A 22,620-nucleotide genomic window follows, 5' to 3' on the forward strand; every position below is an offset into this window, starting at 1 on the left:
TATCTGTGTTTTCCCTCAAAAATGTTATCTCTCAAATACTTCACAACTCTTATAAACGTAATCTGTCTTCTCGAGTACAATATATATTATTTTTTCGATGTTTATCAACATTTTTTATATTTTATTGAAGATATTCGAATGAATAAGCCAAAATTTATGTATTTTAGCCAATATAATTACATATAAAAATTAGTGGTCTCCATAAAATAAGCGTAATGTCAATTCATACTCGTTGGTAAAAATAAAATATAGCTTTATTATCTCTACTCATTTATTTCTTATGTATTATAATTATTATCACTTACTATTAGCCATTTTGCAATGTCAATCATTTGCATATAGTAGTTTGTAGGTTTGCCAACATTTGTTTCAAGAATTCCGTAAACTGTTATATGATATAAAGTCGTAAAGAATCTGTTCCAGTTGGAACGATTCACTGGGGAGACTGGGGATGAATTAATTAATTAATAGTTCCTGAAAGGAGGGGATAGATTAATAGCCGAATTATTGCGAAGACTAACGAAAACTTACTTGATAGCGATGACGCCGGAGCGTTGAGGGCAGCGGTCGTCAGTAGGGTGAAACGCAGCATCCTTAATCAGATCCAGGCAGATGAGGAGACACCCCGGGTCGTAGTCAAAGCTAGGTTGAAGAAGGCATTCGGAGGAGGACGATGGGCCCCAGAGGAAGACATTTTCATGATGTTTAGGGAAATGAGGTAACCTAAGCAGTCGAGTGGGCAGTCTGCTTGCGAGGTATAACCGTATCGCCGACAAGCTAAGCAAAATGATAGCGGCAGATCAAGTTGAAGGCCGGATGCAGTTTCTATGAGGCATAATAAAGATTCAGTTAGCGAAAGAACTGGGGAAAAAGGAGGGCTTGCCGAGGGAGCTCACCTTTGTTTATTGTGCTCAGAAATTGATGGACTAAAGTGCTCGAGAGGAGGAAGCCCGAATGGAAGTGGAAGAGTCGGCTTGGACACGAATGGAGTACAATAGGCTGAGGTATACTCAAAGTCCTTGGATGAAATATGTATATATAAGAGAAGAGGAGTGAACCTCGGTGAACCCATGGAAGTGAATGCCCAAAGAGTAAGGAGAAGTAGGGTTCTAAGATCGGGAGGATCGACTACGGAGTCACCAGGAACTTCTGAGGCGTCAGAGACGGTGGCAGAAGAAATTCAGAGAATACGGGAGGACTCACGGAAAAATTCCAGATAGGTATGGAGGCGAGCGCCGGAGAGGAGAAAGAAGTCAGAACGAAGTCTGAAGGGAGTATCAGCAGAGATGCGACCGTACATTAGTCAGCTACAAAATCATAGGGAAGCAAGGCGGTCTGCCTATTATCAGCGTGGGAGGAGTGATATGTCTTGTTGATACCGGGGGCTCGAACACCATCCTATGTCGGGTGGCGTTGAGAAGACTGAGTGGCGCAAAGGAGACACCCCAGGTGCAGGTATGTGGTTGTAAATTAGTCACCTTGGGTGGGCCCTGTAGCGTTATGGTAGAGGCAATCGAATAAGAAGCGCACGGTTCATATTGAACAGGTAAAGTTCCCTCCTATTGCCTGGTAACTGCAGGAGGCACCGAGACGGATACAGTGGACAAGGTGTAGCTCCATCAGTAAGGCGCTAAACCTAGCGCTGGGCTGTACCACAGTAAATAAAAAAATTAATAATTAAACCCTAGCGCACTACCCCACTGCTCCCCCAACCCGTATGCCAGAAATGGTAAGGGAGGGGGATTTAAATAAAAATAAATAAATAAATAAAAAAGGTTAAGTTCCCTGCGATAGCGTGTATGCATGGACTAACCCTGTGTAATGAGTTGGTGGAAGCTTCGGTGAAAAGGGTAAGTCGTAAATAAGAAGTTGTGTAAATAGAGTGGATAAGTAGAAATGGAAGTTTTTTTATTTTTATTTTTTGTAAGTTGTACCAATATTCTGATTTGACTTTGTACATTTTTTTGTTTAATATTTTGTTTTATCGGAAATTTCTAATCTGACTTCTTTGTTTTTGAGTTTACGAGGAATTGTTCGAAAACTGGCAGGGAGGAGTTATATTTACAGGGTGTGTAATATAAATCTTAATACCTAATTCCCTCTTTCAACAACTCGAGAATGTATAAATACAGGATTACTGAATAGAATAAAGGAGTCTATTATCAGGAACCGTGAGTGTATTCTCTCGTTCCTTATTTTTTTTTTTTTTTTTTTTTAGTTCAGAACCTGCTATCACGTATCTTATAAATTTGGACACATATATACTACATTATATAAGTTTGGATATGTCGAGGTAGTTGTGTTAAATGATCTGACTCCTATCTACGATGTAAGGTATTCTATATCAGAAGGCCTTTATTGATAAAGATAAAGTTTGAAAAAACTTTGAGTGTTTTATCTTTTTAAAATGGCAAATGGGGGGAAGCTTTAGGGAATAAATGAGATGTTTACCTGACTTTTTAAATTTTCTGTACTTGACCTAAAATGTTTTTTTTAATATTTTATTTGTTTTACAGGATCCTGTTAGCCCAGAACCTTGGAGTGGTGTTCTGGATGCATCCAGACCTCACCCACCTTGCTACCAATTCCTCAATAATATGCAAGTGGGTTCTGAGGATTGTCTTTACCTCAATGTCTACACTCCTAAGGTTTGAATTTTCACTATGTTATAATCAGAAATCTGATTTTCATGCAGTAAATACATCCATTGCTTAAACTGTTAAAAAAATCTTAAAATTATGGGCAATCTTTTGCCCAAATATACCATTATTTTCGGTAGAGTATACAAAAATACTAATTTTCAGACAAGTGGATCATATCCTGTCATGATTTACTTCTTCGGAGGTGGCTGGAGGGTGGGTTTGCCTGGTCCTTCCACTAGTGCTAAGTTCTTCATGGATGAAGACGTTGTACTGGTTACCATCAACTACCGCCTTGGAGCTTTAGGTATTTAAAATTCATTTGGGTAATTTTTTTAAACTAACAACATTTCTTAAAAATCTACTGAAAGATTAGTAGTTAGTTAATTTATTTTGAGAAATCTATTTCTCAGGGACAATGTGACGTATAAATGTCTTTTAGCACCCAAATTAAAGCCAGTTTAATGTACTAAAAAGTAGTTTATGACCTTTATCTTCGTAGGAATAGTAGTTTTCATTATATTTGCCAAAATAAATTGATTTATAGTTGTACGGACAATAAGTTTGATTTATGAATAACTTTATTTCGATAACCATAAGACCTACATATGTCTGCTAGCACTGAAATTAAAGCTAGTTAAATTTACTATATAATAGTTTATAACATTTATCTTTGTAGAAGTAGAAGTTTTTATAACATTTGATAAAATATATTCATAAAATGTTAAGTTCTGGTTGTTCGAATAAAATGTTTGATATTTGAAAAAATATATCTCTAGAACCATAAGACGTACATATGTCTGCCAGCAATAAAAATAAAGTAAATTTAACTTACTATAAAGTAGTTTATGTCACATATTCTCGTAGGGGTAGTAGTTTTTATGGTATTCTCATATGAATATAAATTTGGCACATAAAAATTTGTCCGAACAACTAGAAATCAATTTATTTTAGCAGATATGAAAACTACTACTCCTGCGAAGATAAAGGACATAAACTACTTTATAGGCTATTAAACTATCTCTAATTTGAGCGGTAACGGACATCTGTACGTCCAATAGTTTTTGAGGTATAGATTTTTCAAAATAAATTCACTAACTACTGATGTTTCAGTACGTTCTGTACAACATTTTTATGAAATGTTGCTTTTTAAAAAGCTATATCTCGAGAACTAATGTTGTCCTCTTTGGTTTTCTATTGCTGTTGCTAGTTTTAAAGATATAGAGCTCCAAAAAAAAAAAAAAATAATGTGTTTTAACGTTTTGAAACAGTCGCCGTTTTTTATTCCCCCTACGTATACTTGGCAGACCCATCAATTTTGACTAGTAACTATACATAATTCTCATTTTCTTCTCTTGGGATCTTGTACTATATGTTACCCCAGAAGAATCTCTGAAATTTAGGGTAAACAATTTTTTTTGAAAAGTGCATGGTAAAGTTTATGACCAATAAAACATTAAAAAGAAAATCGCAATGAAAAATCACTCAATCAAAAGATTTATGTTTATTTCCTGATTTTGTAACGTTAAAGAAATGAAATTGGTTTAATCTGATTATGCGAAAGGGTTGACCACTGTTGATTTTCCAGAGATTTGTTAAAGAGAAACTTAAGGTTCAAAAAATTGGTCAATAGTAGTTCTAGAGAATATGGTAGGTCTCAAAAAAATTTAATAGACCATTTTCATATGGGAGTGCTCTTCAATGATTTCGGAGGATTAGGAACTTTTAATACCATCTTCTCCGTTATTTCTGGTATACAGAGTGCAGAGCAGTGGAGTAGTGCATTAAGCTTGCACATGCCACTGCTCCCAAAAATCAACAATTTATTTTTTATTTTGTTCAGTTTATCGGAAATTCAAAACATAAGGCTAATTAGTAACACTAGCGCCCCATGTGGCCGAGATAAAAAATACACTCACACTCGCTAGCGAGCTTTGGCCAGAGGCAGTCTTCTTTTCTTCACTTCTAATCAGTAAAGAAAACCATGAGTGAGTAACTACAATTCCGAAGAGCTCTACGGTAACCAAGGAGAGTAGAAGAGGGATATGGAGGACAAGAAGCATGAATACATGAATAAGTCACCTTCCTTATATATCTGATTCGCGCCATTCGATCTATCATCGCCATCAATCTGCAGTACTCATAGGACACTACTACACTATCTCTACCCAACACCCCTGAAATCACTACTACAATACCAAAACAGTACATTACAGAAGATATGTCGAGGGATATCTCTGGAAAGACGTAACATGACACACATTCATAACGAACTACAGTTAGAAACTGTACAACAACACATCAAACGGAGACACATTAAATTCTTTGACAGTCTCCCTGCTTCCTTCAATCCAGTATTCCAGTCTATCACCCCATCCCCCCTTCCTGGGAGGTGGCAGGGCAGGAAAGGTTCCAAAAACCCTATCAACATCACCTCATAACTCCATCTTCTGATGCACCCCTTCCCCCTCCCCCACACTTCTCTTTCGACTTCTGATTGTTTTCTTATTATTTCACCATTATCTATCGTCTTTATTAATTAATGTTTTTTTATTTTATCTTATATTCGATACAACAAGAGGAGGGCCCTCACCTCCGGACTTAAAATAACACATTTTAAAATGGATATATCATATATAACGAACAAACATAACATGTAATTTATTTATAATCTTAAAATTTTTTCTTGAGACTGGTAATTTTTTAATAAATAATTCAAACACTATCCATTATAGTCTCAAAACTTTTTATTTCTTTTATACGTCCAACGTTTCGGCCAATCCGGCCATCTTCAGGGACAATCTACTCAATACCACTTTGAAAACATATAATTTAAACCACTCTAAAAACTTCATTCAGGCTATTCTGCCCAGGTCAAAACATTAATATTTAATTAGTCAATTATCCATTAAAACACAGTCAAATTTATTTATCTGCAGAGACTATTAATAAACGTTTATCACCTCGTGATAACAGGTAATCTTAAAATACCAAAGGTAGTAAAAGGTAAGACTCAACTCGAATTACTTTCTTTTTCACAGTAATGCACTTACTAATTCACTTCTTATTTCTGTTTTAGAGGTTTCGAAAAAAAAAAAGTATTCATAGGCCCCCAATCAAAATTTATTAACCTCAACCATAAATGTTCTGTTTCCGGCAACCTTCATACTCTCTAGTTAAAATAGATTTAGTATTTAACATTCACATTCTCTCTTGTTCAACCAACTTCTAGTTTGTAAATAGATTCTCTTTCCGTTACCTTATGTCTTATTTTCATTTAAATTAATTTCATATAGTCCGCAAACAATATCCAACCAGTCAATCAAAAGTCAAGTAACACCTGACCTTAGGTTGAAGGCGCAATTCATTCATATATTTTTATTATACAATTATATGATAATGTTAGAAGAGTTGGGTTTCATTATTTTTTTGGTGGGGGGACTATTTTTCAATTTGCCTGTAGTTCAGCTCAGCACTGGGTTGAGTGCCTTACTGATGGAGCTACAACTTGTCCTCTGCATCCATCTGGTTGGTCCAGTCCCAGTTTCCAGATTACAAAAGATTATGGCTCTCAGTACAGTGATCTACTGATGAATTGTCAAAATATTATTTAAACCTTTATAGGTTGAAAAAAATATCCGAATTCAATGGAAACACAAAGAGCATACTCCTACAAGGCTTGTCTGAGGCTAACTAATGCTTCACATGATTTACAAGACATACAAGGAAATATATTAAAATTAAAATAAAAAATGATAAGCATAAATAATAATAAATATAAAAAATATTAAATACTAAACCTAATACCTATTCAAATCTGACTTATTATGGGAGATAAATAATATATTTTAATGATTTATTCAGAGAGAATCAAATCATAACTAATTTTTGTTTTATCTTCTAGGTTTCTTGAGCACAGAAGATGAAAAGATCCCGGGTAATATGGGACTGAAAGATATGGTTGCAGCCGTTGAATGGATCAAACGAGACATTAGCAATTTTGGTGGTGATCCCAACAAGATAACAGCTTTTGGACTTAGTGCGGGCGCAGCTTCTGCACATTATCTCTGTACACTGCCCCGAAGTAGAGGTACTGCTCAATGAATAACTTTTTTTTTATTGGTTGTTACAGGCTTTGAAGATCATTTTCTTTTAATTTTTGTTTTCATTTAAATTAATAAAACAAACTCGCACAGACACTGTCTAGTTTGTGTCAAGTTGGACAGTGTATTATCGTGTCTATAATAATAACAATATTCTTTATTTATTATGGGACAAGTCCCTTTAGAATAATATAACCAGCATTGAAAATGGGCTTTAGTTCCCCAGAGTAAAATACAAAATTTGAAAGTTGAAAAATTATAAAACAAAATATCCTTCAAAAAAATAATGTTTAAACAGGAGGAGTCAAGCTAAAATCTTTTTCAAGTATTCATTCAAAAAACAGTCCAGTTGTTAGGTGTGGGATTGTAATGGTGAATGGTGATTAAGAATTCTAGCTCAACTTCCCAAAAGAGAATTCAGGAGAATGTAGATATTTTTGTGTTAAATAATTTGTATACAATTTTCTTACAATCCAATATGTTTTAAGGACTTATTTTTGTGTCATTTTCAAGTTCTGTAAGTCAATCTCAATTCTGCATCTTCCCTAGTCCTTTTCAGTATTTGAAGCAATAAAATAGGAGTCACTTTCTCTAAGTTCTAAGGCAAGCTTCTGGTATTTCCTTATTTTTTCAACTTCATGTAGTTGAAGTCATTGTGACCATTTTTTTCTTTTCCATAGATAACCAAAATATATAGGTGGTAGAGAAAAGATAAAAAACTTTATTCTAAAACAACAAAGATGTGCTGCCCAAGTTGATTGGGGCGCTAGCTACACAGCCTACTTATTCAAATCTGATAAACAATTTTTTTAAAATCTTACAGCATATAGACATAACAAGTAAACAATATATAATAATAGTATATCAATTTTTTTGTTTCATTTTTGTGGTTCTTTCATCTTTTTATTCTTTTCATTATTTTTTTTTTTCCTTCTTTCTATACTTTATTAATTTTGGTTCTTTTATATTTTTATTCTTTTCTTTATTATTATTATTTTGTTTCTTCTTTCTATACTTTATTAATTTTTTTTTTGTTAATTCCTCTCTTCTTTTTTTTTCTTCCTTTTCTATCCTTTCCCTTTTTTTGTTTTTTGTTTTGTTTTGTTTTTCATATTTTCCCTTTGAACTCAATGTGACTTTCCTCTTTTTTTTTTTCCTTATTATTCCCCTCTTTAAGATAAATACACACCTAAAATACAAGATACCACTAATATTCATTTTAAATAAATGTAGTATAAACTCATAATATATATATCATATAATTGATAAAAGTAGTGATAGATATATAAATATACATAAAAAAACAAAAAACAAATAGTTATAAAAAATTAACTATTATATGTAAAAATAAATATTAAAAACTCTTGCTTTGCTCATCACTATAAACATTTGTTTTAGCATTTTCAACTAGTTTTTCTTGGAAATAACTCTAGTATGAGACCAAATCGTTAATCCTTGTTTCCTAAATATACTTGGTAATATATCTTTGTTATCTAAAAAAAAACCCAGTGATATGGGATTTATTATTCTTATTTTTATCCTGTACATCTAAACAAAGACCTCTAAACTCCTTTTTCGTAAACCGCTTCTCCTTCCAAGTGAAAGTAACTTAATTTGAAGGTATTTCAATTCCAGTTATACAATAATAAAAATATTACATAATTATAAATTATGAATATATTGTATCTATATGGTATCTTATATTTGATAGAAGAAAGAAATTAAGAAAAAACTAATAAAATGATATTATTTTAAAGCATTACTGAAAGGCTGTATCTCACAGAGTGGTGTCGGAGGTAGTCATTGGTCTCTTAGAAAACCAGGTGATGCTAAGAAAACTGCTCTCACAGTTGCTAAAGCTGTAGGATGTAGTTCAGAGGATATTTTGACATGCCTTCAATCGAAGACTGTCGAGGAAATTACCAAAACTGAAGCAAAATTAAGGGTTTGCTTTTTATTACTTTTAAAATAAGTAACTAAACAACTGCATAAGTAATAAAGAAAATTAACCAAATTTTATTTTTTGTCTATTTTTCTTCAGCAATGAAGATATGAAATAATTTTTTAAATAATATGGTGTTATAAAAATTTCTAAAGACACTAATAAAAGTAACTTTTATTTTCTATATAACTTGAATTAATATAAATAATGTATAATGATGTATTAATATCTGACCGTAGATTAATATGAGAAGAAGATGGTCAGGGGTGTGGTCAGTTAGTAAACACAAATAAACAAAAACTTATTTAGTTGTGCCGACGTTTCGACCTGAATATCAGGCCTTCATCAGGGCTGAAAAAAACAAAAAAAGAGATAATAACTATAACTCAGAGAACATAAAAAATAACAGGAAAATTATAAACACAAACTTGAAAATATACATAACAATAAATAAAGTAGATTGATTGATAAGAACAGAGTATAGTAGTTGATAGATAACAATAGAAGATGAAATATAATATTATAGAGGTAAACACTATACAAACTAAAAAACAGAAAGCATTCAGGAAATAAACATAATGAAAGGTGCAGAAGATAAAAGATGGGTAATGGAATTAAACAAATGAGATATGTAACTAAAGTCTAAAGAAATGAAAAACAATAAAATTAACATAATAAAATGTATGAAATAATGTAATAAATATATTAAAATAGACAAGAAAGAAAAAAATATATATATGGAATTATTTTTATATTTTGTAATTTTATCTCTTTAATATTACATTTTATTTTCTATTGTTGTCAATCAACTACTATCTACATCTATTGCTATCAATCATCTAATATCTACTATACTATATATTATCTATAGTCTAATATCTATACTATATACTATCTACTACTATATAATATCAATTAATATCTACTATTAATTTATTGTTAGGAATATTTCTAAGTTAGTTTCTTTATTATTTTAATTTTATTTTTTATGTTTCTCTGTGTAATGATTGTTATCTCTTTTTTGTTTTTTAAATACTGATGAAGGCCTAATTCAGTTCGAAACGTCAGCACAATTAAATAAGTTTTTCTTTATTTGTGTTTTTTTTCTGATTGCACTCCTGACTATCTTCTCCTCATAAGTAATGTATAGTTTAATTGAATTAAATTATTACAACTTCCGACCTGAAAAAACATTTCAAAAGAAAGTAGAAACTTTTATTATTTCTCTTTTGCTTTCACGGTTTTTATTTTAGTTTTTCTTAAAATTATATTTATACTCATCGAATAAATGTATAGTTTACTAGTAATTAATTTTTTAAAAAAAGCTTAATTGTTTATTGATGTAATTCCTCTTTTCTTGTAAGTTTATAAATACAATTTTTTAAGTCATTTTGTGATTTTTATTGTGTATTATGAACACAGTGTCATGTTTGATGGGTCAAACATTGTGTGTACATAATCTAATAGCAAGAGAGCAATAAATTTAATCATAGAGTCACAACATATCTTAAGCCAAATCACTAAATAATAAAAAAAAATTCCCATTTAAAATTTTGTGGATTTGACTAACATTTAAAATTTTAACTTTTATAAAAGTATATGATATGATTTATCATTATAACTCGAAGGAAAAAAAAAGAGGAAAATCTGTGTGGTATTGTTAAATAGACTCCTTGGTCACAAACTACTCATTTTGGAACATAATAACAAGTGAAAACAGATTAAATAATTTTTTTTTGTAGAAACGTGTAATTAATACATCTACAAAACTTTAATTACTGATTTAGTGAAGAAAATAACCCAATAAAACTGAGCAAACAATTAATTACAGAAATACATGTTAGCAGTTCTAGAGCTGAATGTACATATACTTCTCTGTACCATTTTCTATATCACGTCTATCATATTTAGTTATTAAGAACATGGTGATGACAATATGTAATATTGCATAGAAATAGATAGTAAAATATTGTTTTTACAATGATTTACTTGTTTTAAATAAAATAATGTCTATGATATTCTATAAACATTATGAACTCAATAATAATTCAAGTAATAATAATATTAAATGCTATTTATACTTGAACTTATATATTATTTTAATTTATTTTCCAGTTTTGGGTAGAAGAGCCACTGATAATACACGGACCGGTCTTGGAACCTAAGCTTGATGGTTCTTTGCTGACCGAGTGGCCTGTGGCAGATGCTAATTTTCCTTGGCTAACAGGTGTCACCAGCCGAGAGGGATTGTTCAAATCGATGGGTAAGATTCTATTCGAACATTAATTACTAAAGAGCTGTTTACTTCTTAATACAAAGCACAAATATCAAATAATGAGCTGCAACATAAATTTGTAGATAACACAAATTTTGAGGAAATGTCTTATCCATGATGATTAACTGTCTCATATCATAGAATGATTTTAAAAATTAGAATAGGAAAAAAAAAATGTTGTTCTGGACTATCTATGTCCCTTCTGAACAAAATAAGGAAGTAACTAAGAGTTTATTAAAAGTGGAATTTGTTAAAAGAGGTTGTGCTCCTAGTAATATATTATCCTGTAAATTATATTTATTTTAATTATAAGTTTACCCACATTAATTGTTATTTGATGCTATTGCTGATTTGAATTGAGTGGACTATATTTTATATATTTTAAGAATCTAGGAAGAATCCCTAGTGACATAAGAATATAAGCCTCTATTCTTGATTGAATAATAAAATGTTTTTGTATTTTTGAATGTAAAATGTTTTTACAATTGAAAATCTATTTTTATTTTAAATGATGATTAACATTTTAATGTTATTTATAAATTATACTTTTTTTTTAAAAGGAAAAAATAAAAAACATTTTTTAAAAAGTGAGAGAGTATTATGTCACAGGTATTTCCTCATCTGATTGTAGTCTGACCTCACTGTGTAAAATTTTAACTTGAATGTTTCATCCCAAAATCCCGATGAAATGTATTTATGAATTTAAAGTGCAAATAGTTTTATTCCCTTATGGCAGATTATTTACTTGATAAATTAATGCTTGTAAAATATTTCTTCCTTTTTATTGTCTCTTTTTATTTTATTTTATTAATTTTTCCTCGACATTTAGGGATCATTTCCCCATCCTTAAGATTACCTATAATTTTAATATTTTAATTTGAATCCGGTGGATACCTGATGATGTGTGTAAATGTATTTGAAAAGATGAATTAAAAAATATGGCTGCTTAGTAATGAAAACAAGAATACAAAAAAGAAAAAAAAAATAGTTTGTTCATATCATGTAACTTATGCTTTTTTATAATTTTATGGAAGGAACATTTGAGAGGGTGGGTTCCTAAACAAATTTCACTTCAAAAAGTTGGAATTTTCTACTAAAGATTGATATCTACTCAGTTTTAAACAATAACTAACAGATTTCAAATGAAAGACTTTTGGGATACAGTTCAATTTAGAACTTAAAAGACAAACTTTTTCTTTTTATAAAAATTTTAATTTTAAAAATGAATATCATCTTGTTGTAAGTGCTACAGCTTATAGAACAAGAGTCCAAGAGGAGGGAAAAGTCAGTTATTTCACCCAAATTTTTTTATTACTTTAATAAAAACTATGTATAATTACTAGTCAAAATTGATGAGACTGCCAAGTATAGTTAGGGGGAATAAAAAATGGTGGCTCATTCAAAACATTAAACAAAAAATTAATTTTTCACTCAGAGCTCCATATCGTTAAAACTACAACACTAGAAAACTGAATAAAAGATCATTTAAAGTAGAGTAAATTTACTAAAATATACTACTTCTATGGAAATAAACATTATAAACTATTTTATTGTACATTCAACTCGCTTTAATTTGACACCTGTATGCCTATTGGTTCCTGAGGTATATTGTTTCATAAATCAAAAATATTATCTGAACAACTAGAAATTAACGGTTTGTGCATTTATTTTCACAAATGCGATGAAAACTACTATTTCTACAAAGATAAATGTCATAAACTATTCTCTCAGGAATAAGTATATATCAGTATTCTTCATTCATTTTAATAATTTTATTATGTTGGCTAATGATTTCCGTAGGTATAAAATAAAGGCCCAAAATGATACATAAATAAATATGATTTATTGGTAAGATAAATATATCATATTTATTTATGCATCGTTTTGGACCTTTATTTTATAACAAAAAACATCATTAACTAACAAAATAAAATTATTAAAACAAATAAAGAATATTAATGTATACTAATTGCTGTGATAATTTAGGGTTGTTGTTCTAAACAAAGAATATAAAAATATCTCCTAGTAGAGATATCCTGAACCAGATACATAAACTTTTTACTAAATTTAACACTGACTTGCTAAAATTCATAAAACAGATTGACTTTGACTAGTTGACTAATTATAGAAGAGCAATCTAAAATCTCTTGTTGTATTTTTTGATTTTTTCTTCCTTCTTCTTTTTTATTATTAATTAATTATGTATTTTTGTGTTGTTTTTTTTTAACGTTATAAACAATGCAACAAATTATATTAAATCTTTTGTATTGTAAACCTACAATATATGTAGTATGCCTTTCAAGGCATGGAACATGTATAAAAGAAATAAACTATCTCTTTATTGGGTTACCATATAGAGAGGAAAAATGTGTGTGTGTGTCTATATATAACTATAAAAACTAATTAATTTATTATTTTCTTGTAAAAATCATTGCAGCTTTAACACACCTTAAGGATAAACCAATCATGGCTGAATTCCTGGAGAAAAAAGAAGAATACCTTACAAGAATGCTTAATCTTCCAGAGGGTAATAAAAATGCTGTCAGGAAAATAGCTGAAAGGTTCTTTCCTGACAATAATATCGAACAAGGAATAGAAAAGGTAGTTTAAAACAGAATTATAGTAAATATATTATTATTACTAATTTGTGTCACGACTTGAACTTCCTTATTTTATAAATTTTTACCTTCAATTACCTTTATATGAAATATATAGAAAGGGAAAGTATTGCAATCAAGAAATAATTTGAATTTGAGTTTTCGACGGAAATACTTGTTTTGAGATCCTCTGAGTCCAAAAAACCTGGTTTTGCAAAATGGTGTTTGTGTGCCAGTTTATGAACTGCCTAGCTCAGAAACGAAAAGTCATACAAAACTGAAATTATAAATTTAAGATGGGTATATGCCTGGGATGTGAGAGCACCTTATTTGCTTTAAAAAAAGCTACTAGAAATGCTACTTTATTGAATCAAAATATTAAAGAGTTTTATGAAAAACTAAAGGCAAAAAAAAGAAAAGAAAAATAGTTAAATACGATTCAAAGAGGAAGTGCTGAGACCTCACAATCTTTACCGATAGCATGACTGCTTCATTACCATTTGTTAAACTTTTGTATTATTGGCAGGAACAAAATTTATATTTGTTATTCTCATATTCAGAAACCCTAAAGTACAAAATTTTATGGCAACAGAAAAATAAAATTTTTTGTTCATAATTTTAGTCTTCTCATATCATTAGATATTTTTGGCCAAAATCACAGAAATAGTAATAACTTTAACACAAGCTCACTGATCTATAAAAACTTGAGGACTTAAATAGGTTAGTAAGTGAAAGTTGTGTGTTGCACACCACAGCAGATTTGTTTTATTCCTTCTGTCCTGCCTTCAGAACAGAGATGGCCAAAAATTAGCTATGGATGAAACTAATAGCTAAAATTGTCAAAAACAACACTTATTCATGAATGAACCACTTATAAATAAATATCGTATCCATGGAAATATTAGCTATTAGTTCCAACTATAGCTAATTTTTGCCCAACACAGCTTCAGAACAAAAATTAAAACACAACAGTGCTTAATTTATTTATACCTGTGGCTTTTTGGGATTATTTTTTCTCCTCTTCAGCTTATATAATTTAATTTTTTTTGTTTAAATAAGCTCTTCTACAATTGTATATAATGAATTAATTACATTTATAATTTTTTAATAGAAAAAAAAAATCAATTTTTTTAAACATAATCTTGCTTTCTCTGTACCAGTATTATTGGGCGAGTCACATATTTAAAATACATAACAAACTATGAATATATAACTACTTCAATGAAGTTAGATCAATGACTAGATTTATAAAAAAAATCAAAGTTGAAAATGTAATGAGAAACTTTGAGAGGGGAGAGGAAGTTCCATTAATTATTATTATATAATTGGATTCCAGATATCAGTATTAAATTGAAGGTCTTATATTACATTTAATGAGGATTCCTGGTTTTTTTTTAATACATAAGTTCTCCTTTATTTTTTTTTTTTTAGGTAAGTAAGTTACTTGATTAATTGATTGTACAAAATTTTAGAAAAACTTATTTTTAAAAATATTGTTAGGTTATAGATACCGAAGAGGGGAACACAGTATCCTCTAGATAAAAATAAATAAATTAAGAATTATTGTTTTAATTTTTGACCAGAAGGAAAGATAGGAGGGTAAAAAAGTTTATATTATTATTCTTATACTGATTGTGGACGCAACATGGCCCTTGACAAGAAAAGTAGAACAGATGCTCAACTCCTGGGAAAGAAAGTTATTGAGAAGGATATGGGGAGGAGTTTCGGAGAATGGAATTTGAAAAAGAATGTTCAGGGAACCCAACATCATGGCTTTAGTGAAAAGAGCAAGAATAAGATGGATAGGAAATGTTGAGAGGATGCCCGATAAAAGGATACCCAAACAGATGCTTTATGGCGAACCAAATAGAAAATGGAAAAGAGGACGTCCCAGGATCAGATGGCTGAATGATGTGGAGGATGATTTAAAGCTTTTAAAGGTTGGAAGTTGGAAAGAGAAAGCAAGAGGCTGTGGTGGTGGAGGAGGCCTGGGTTCTTGTAGGACTGTATTATTATTATTATTATTATTATATTACTACTGATGAGTAATGACCTGATGATGCATAAGACTATTTTTTTTAATCAGTGAAAACGGGAACTCTACAGGTTCCCGGTTCTTAGGTGGTTGTCTAACAGGGGGTTCTGCTATAATTTTAAGTGATTCTATGAATTTTATAACTAAAAGGTGAAATAATTTTCAATGGGGTAAATGAAACGGTATTTCTACAGCTTCAGTCTAATTTATCTTGAGATTTTTTTTCTCAGAAGAGTTTTCAGTATTAGGAATAAAGAAATTAGATTTTTTTAAACCAATTTTTACTTAAAGTTATTGTAGTTGCAATAATATTAAGTTTTTGATATGAGAAGAAGATGGTCAAAAGATCCAGTTAGTAAAGATACACAAATAAGTAAAACGTATTTATTTGTGCCAACATTTCGACCTTAATTTCAAGCTTACATCAAGGCTGTAAAAACAAAATGAGATAACAACCTTAATTCAGAGAAAAAAAAAATAATAACCAACGAACTTGGAAATATTACTTTGACAGAAGATGATACTAATGTAATAGAAGATAAAATATAATACGGCCGAGGTGGAAATTATGCAAAACAAATAATAAAAAAATATATATAAAGTTATATTAACACTTATTATATTAAACTGATATATTATATAAATACTAATTATATTATATGTTAGATTATATGATATATTTTAATTATATAAACATGTACATTATATTAATTCTACTTCTTGAAGCATTTTTAATCTCAACTAATTTACTTTTCTTAAATTAAGCCTGGAACTATTTAACTGATTTCTTACAAGTTTAATTTTTTATGTTCAGTTATATACCGAAGGCTACTTTGTGTATCCTGCACTTTATGAACTAAAGAAACACAAAGGCCCAAAATATTTCTACGTCTTCAACGTTACCGGAGGTCCTTCTATGTGGGAAGCATTATTGAGGAAGAAAGTAGACACCAGCTCAGGTAAAGTTTTAAATCAATTTTCATATTTATTTTATCACATCAATGGCTTACTTCACAGTAGTGCTAAGTACATTTCCACTAACTTTACAAAAAATACAATTAAAGGTTCTCTCTCTTTCAGAAAAATTACAACTTTTCAATATTTTTTTCTGAAAGAGAGAACCTTTAGTTGTATTATTATCCCTTTCGAGCATTCTCTGGACTTGTTAAATCCCATTCAACTTCTTCAAAAAAGCCTGTTTGGTTATTTGTTTCAAAGAAGAAGCATGACAGTGTAATACAAAATTCTTGTAATTTTAAGGCATTACTGGAAAAAAAATATCACAGCCGTTGAAGCAACTCAAGAAATTATTAAATATGAAGGGAAAGGTGTTCTTGACCAGGGCACAGCGCAACATTGGTTTGAAAAATTTAGCAGTGGAAATATCTTAGAAAGGAAGAAGGGCTTTGAGTGACCATTAATGGATATTGATGAGGTTCAGCAGGAAGGAGTCAAATCCGTCCACAAGTACTCACGAACTTACCAGGTAGTGTGGTGCATTGAAAGATACTGTTAGTTGACATCTACTCTCCTCGGGGAAAGTAAAAAACAGCAGTAGACTGGTCCCTCACGAACGTACTCCTCAACAATCACCTATCACTTCGTTGGACGAAAGAAAAGTTTAAAGGACTTCATGGATTTGAACTCCTGCTGTAACCACCACATAGTCCACACCTCGCACCATTGGATTCCTACTTGTTTCGATCCATGGCCCTTTCCTTCAAGTGAAAAAATTTAATAATTTTGGGTAAGTTGAAATTGCAGTCTAAGGGTTTTTTGACAGCGATCCCAAAGAATGGTGTCAGTGTGGGGTTGAGCAATCGGCTAACAGATGGCTAATGACGGTAAATAACAGTGGTCTATACTTTGAGTATTAATTGCATTTTATATCAAAGAAATAATAATACAAATATTTGGTTGAAAAATGGTCATTTTTTTTTTTTATACATCTCATTATTTAGCACCACTGTAAAGTAAGCCATTAACATACTCATTTATTAATTTTTAAAAGTTGTTTTAATATTTGTGTATTGAGAAAAACACTCCGTTTTATATAATACTATAAACTGTGTAAAATCAAAACAATTTCCACTTTTTGACAAAATTAAGTTTACATTGCAGTTTTCATTGATTTTTTGCACAGTTTAAATAGTTTTTACATTTCCTAATTTTAGTAATGGGCTTACACATAACTTATTCTTTTTGATTTTTATTAATTTTGTAAATATTTTTGGTTCAACAAAACTATTTCTTAAAATTTATTTAATCATCTGACCTTCACACTTATACATTTTTAGAATTAACCTCCTGACTTAAATGGCGGGTTCAGTTTAGCGATATAAGTATTGATTAAAGGCAAGAATGTGAAAATGGACAGATATAAGGAATAAAATTGGACAAAAGATAGCAGTAAAGATGATTTCTTTTTACATGTCAAGATCAATTTCATAAAATCTCTGTTTGTTTTAGGATCAAACATAAACAATATTTAGTTTTGGTGAAAACATACAATCTCGATGTAAATATATATTTTTTTAAAATTAACATGCTAAGTTATGCGAGTCTGAAAAGAGTTCATTTTTCCTGATGATTCTGTAACTAAACAGAATGTCTATAAGATACTGTAATAGTCTTTTGAAGTTTAAACAAAATTGGGTGAACTAAAAATTATTTGTTTTGTTCCTGCACTACTTATATGACGAATTTCCAAAAATTAATTTTATTATATAAACAAATTTTATTAATTTTACCACTGGTTCTTCTTTGCTTCAATATATAAATTTAATTGTACATTTTATTGTTTATTTTATTATTGTCTTCTATGAAGGTAGTTTGTGTTTATTTATGGACTAATAGTGGGTCTCAAAGTTTCAGAAGCTATATTTCATCTACTGACTTTTTTTATTATTTATAATTATAATACAATAAAATAAGACAATGACAGAATATAAATAATTTTATAATATATTTTTTTTTTTTAGTTTTTTTGATCTGCCGATTTGTGTTTTAACTTATGTATTCCCTTAACTTATTTATTCATTGAAATATTCTTTTAACTAACTTATTTTTTTCTAAATTTATATATTAATTTTTTTTAAATTTAGCTGTTTCTTTTTATAAACTGATCTACTGCAGTGACTATTATGTCTTTGGTTCGACTTTACATTGTTGTCTAATGCTAAATTTATTTAATGGATCGAAAGTGAATAGCGGATCACTGGAGAGGGGAAGTCTGAGAGAGTGAAATAGGGAGAATAAAATTGTCAATTAAATAAAATAAAATTGTCAAATGCAATGAAATTGTTAAATTAAAAAAAAAATATTGTATAGATTGTAAAACTAAAAGGTAGGGGAAAAAAATTGTTGTTACATCATGTGAATATATGTGTTGTATATGTCCAATCATGGATTTATTGGTATGCTGTGTATTAGAGCAACCTAATGTATTTGGCCAGCATGACTAAATAAAGTATTTCTCTCTTACTACTTCAAATAAAAATATTCTTACTTTGTTCTGTCTCTCTAGGTGTTCCTCACGGTGACGATCTTGTGTTCTTCTTTGATTTGAGCTTCATCCCAGGAGTGAGTAAATCTTTAATGTCTCAAACAGATAATGTTAAGATATCTGAACAGCTGATCAGGCTGTGGGTTAACTTCGCTAAGTATCAGTAAGTAGTTATTTTTTCATTTCTAAATAATAATTAGTACTTTAAAATATAAATAATTATTAACTACCTTTATAAGAAATGAGGTCTTGAATTTTGTTGTTATCAGTCAGTTATACTCTAATAGTCTTCCTGATGATTGTAAGTTACAGTGTTTAGAAGAGCTGTCTATCCATATAGAACAAACTTCAATAATTTGAACAATAAAATATAAAACATTAAGAAAATTGTTAATTATTAATAAAAGTCCATCTCTATTTTTAAAACATTATTTAATGAAGAGTTAATAGTATAAATGTATAAATGAAAAGAAGATGGTAGGGAGTGCGGTCAGAGAACAAAAAAAACAGTAAAAACTTATTTATTAGTGTGAACGTTTTGGTCAAAATTTCAAGCCTTCATCAGGGCTAAGAACAAAAAACAAAATAACAAACACAATGAATTACAAAAAGATTAAAAAATAATAAAATAATTAACATTATAGATGGATAAATAATGTTGTAAGAAAATGTGTAGTCTAAGTATTATAAGAAGATAAAAGCTGAATGAGAATAAGTAATATTAAAATTAAGAAAGAGGAAAGAACAACAAAATAAAATACTTATAAAAATCTAGTTAGTAAATATATTTACAAAATGACTATTATTTAAAATTAAAATTATGAAAAAAGTGGTAAATAAAACATACATGTAATTAATTATTGATTTATTGAAGAAATAAAATATAAAGTTATATATATAGTTCAAAAGTAGCAAAGAAATATGACTATGAATGAGAAAATCCAGTTAGTAAATAAATGTAAAAAAGAAAATTGTTTAAAATTGAAATTATGAAAACAAGTGAGAAAGAAAATTGATGTAATTAATAAAATATGTAAGTAAAATACTAGAATGAAAGAAATAAAATATAAAGCTATAAAAGCCAAGTGGAGTAATTAGTAATCTTATTATCATATTTACTAATTAATTTTTTTTTGCTTATGAAATGAAATGAAAAATAGTTTATTATTCTGGGACTAGGTCCCTTTAGAACAATTACAACGGCAATTTTAATTTTATAATAGCATTTATTGGCTATAAAACAGTTTGGCCTCACTTTATTATAACTTATATACAGAGAAAAAAAAAATAGATTCATTAAAAAACTTACTGACTAAGTAAAAACGAAACAAAAAGTTAATTACAAAATATCTGTACTATTATAATAGTGGGTCAGATTGGTGAAGCAAAAGGTGGTGAAATATAAGGAATTTAAATGAGAGAAGAGTTAGTACATGGCGTATGTTAGAGGGAATGGAGTTCCAGAGATATGCAGCTTAGGTAAAAAATGATTTATCAACAGCAGCAGTTTGGTGAGGTGGAGGGTAGATGTCAGATAAACGGGACCTGGTAGTACAGGATTAGACAGAGAATTTGAATTGCAGGTTTTCTAGGATATAGGAGGGGCATTGAGTACTAATTGATTGGAATAAAAAGGAAGTTAGGAAATACTGGCATCGGAAGGATGGATAGAGCCACTTCAGCTCGGTACAACTCTGGGTTATGTGCATTTCTCTGGTTATCCCGAAAATAAATCGTACTGCACAATTTATAAGACGTTTAAGTTTAGGTTCGAGATTACCATATGGCAGGCAGCCTTAGTCAAAGTGGTTAAAGAGAGGAAACTAAGAGTTGACGGGTTTTAAATGGAAGGAGATAACGGATTCTATTGAATTGCTTTAAGGTAGCTATGGGTTTAGGTGTAGTTTATGTAACTTTATATTTTATTACTTATACTTAATTATTTAAATGTAAAATATAATTTATCAACCATATTCTCCTAATTCATAATCCTCCTAATCCTTTAAAACATTTTTTTATACATTAAAATAATTAAAGACATGACTTATGGAACAATAATTGAAAAATTGGTATTTTATTTATTTAAATTGATATTATATTTATTTTTTTATCATAACTCGGTAAGGAATTATTTAAAACTACATAAAGTTTTATGTTTTATAAATTTGTAAAATGAAGCAAAAGGGCTAAAGTAGCTCAGGTTTGAGGTAGTAGGTAAACTTAATTTCTGCTTAAATCATCAATTTATATTCACTTATCACATGCATAGACCCGTCTACTCTATGCACTCAAAAACTCTCGCAGATATATATATGAATTCCACTGACAAAAGCAACTTATCTTTATTTCAGAAAACCGACCGCTGAAGGAGAACAACCACTTTGGCCAGAATTCGAAAACAATGGTAAATATGTATATTTATCAAAAGATAGTATCGTAGAAAAAGAATTTACGGATATGAATGAAATTCTTGATTTTTGGAATGACATTTTCAAAACTTCTGACCAAGAAAACAGTCTGAATAGGTCAGATGAATTATAAAATTATTTATTTGTTTACTGTAATAAATAAGTGTTTATTTTGTATTTTTTAATACATTTATGTCTAAGTTTAATGCCTTTTGTATTCATCAATAAAATTTTGTTTTTTTACAACAATCTGAATTTATTCCCACAATTCCTTAGAAGAATGGTAAGAGTAAAGATAATTTATTTTCACGAAAAGTCATGATCAATCTAATAACATTTCTGCTTGTTTTAGGATCAAATATAAACAATATTTAATTTTGGAAGAAGATAGTTGACCGTATGAAGTAGATTGTGGCTTTAATTTGAGTGCTATTAGAATCTGTAGGTCAAATGGTTTTTGAAATATAGTTTTCTCGAAATAAATTCACCAACTACTGATTTTTCCGTGCATTTTTTAGCTCTATTAGAACTCATATTTCAGCTAATTTACTTTACTTTAAATGATGTTCTCTTAGGTTTTCTAGTGTTGGTGGTAGTTTTAAAGATATAGTGTTCTGAATGAAAAAAATAATTTTTTTTAACGTTTTGAAACAGTCGCCATTTTTTCTGATTCTCGTTTCTTCATTTTAAATGCAATAAACATTTAAAAAATGCTACTAAAGTTTTCATCAGATAATGTCTATATTTTTGCACGAGCTTTTGGACTCTTTTCCATTTTATATTCCCTCTCCCTATACTTGGCAGACTCATATATTTTTACTAGTAATTATTTGTATTGCTTCATGAGAGCTAAAAAAAAAAATAAATACAAAAACAACTAAGAACATTTTGACATTGTAAGATAACAAGATACAAAAAGGTAAATTATGAAAATTACATACAAATAAAAGAAAATAAGAAATAAAATAGCATTAATATAAAATAAACAACGATAAGAGTACAAAAATTACGTAAACAAAATGTACAGGAGACGCAATAACAATTAAAAACAGAAAAGTAGATTTGAGAAAACAAAATTTAAATAAAGGTCGAGAAAAGATAAATAAAATTAATAAT

The 22,620-nt window shown here is 29.5% G+C and overlaps 1 protein-coding gene across 1 annotated transcript in view; it reads left to right on the forward strand.

Annotated features, from left to right (window-relative positions):
• The window catches only part of LOC106685796 (juvenile hormone esterase), a gene marked incomplete in the record, with an annotated part of 58,984 nt that extends 37,239 nt beyond the window's left edge, over positions 1-21,745 (forward strand). Inside the window, 9 exon segments of the mRNA XM_067052374.1 lie at positions 2,517-2,648; positions 2,805-2,946; positions 6,544-6,729; positions 8,500-8,687; positions 10,800-10,947; positions 13,397-13,560; positions 16,406-16,550; positions 19,118-19,259; positions 21,448-21,745. Coding sequence (XP_066908475.1) covers positions 2,517-2,648; positions 2,805-2,946; positions 6,544-6,729; positions 8,500-8,687; positions 10,800-10,947; positions 13,397-13,560; positions 16,406-16,550; positions 19,118-19,259; positions 21,448-21,637 — 1,437 coding nt within the window.
• Positions 21,746-22,620: the final 875 nt, after the last annotated feature.

Source organism: Halyomorpha halys, unplaced genomic scaffold, assembly GCF_000696795.3.
Source record: "Halyomorpha halys isolate HHAL.00 unplaced genomic scaffold, Hhal_1.1 Scaffold744.1, whole genome shotgun sequence".
Taxonomy (NCBI): Eukaryota; Metazoa; Arthropoda; class Insecta; order Hemiptera; family Pentatomidae; genus Halyomorpha; species Halyomorpha halys.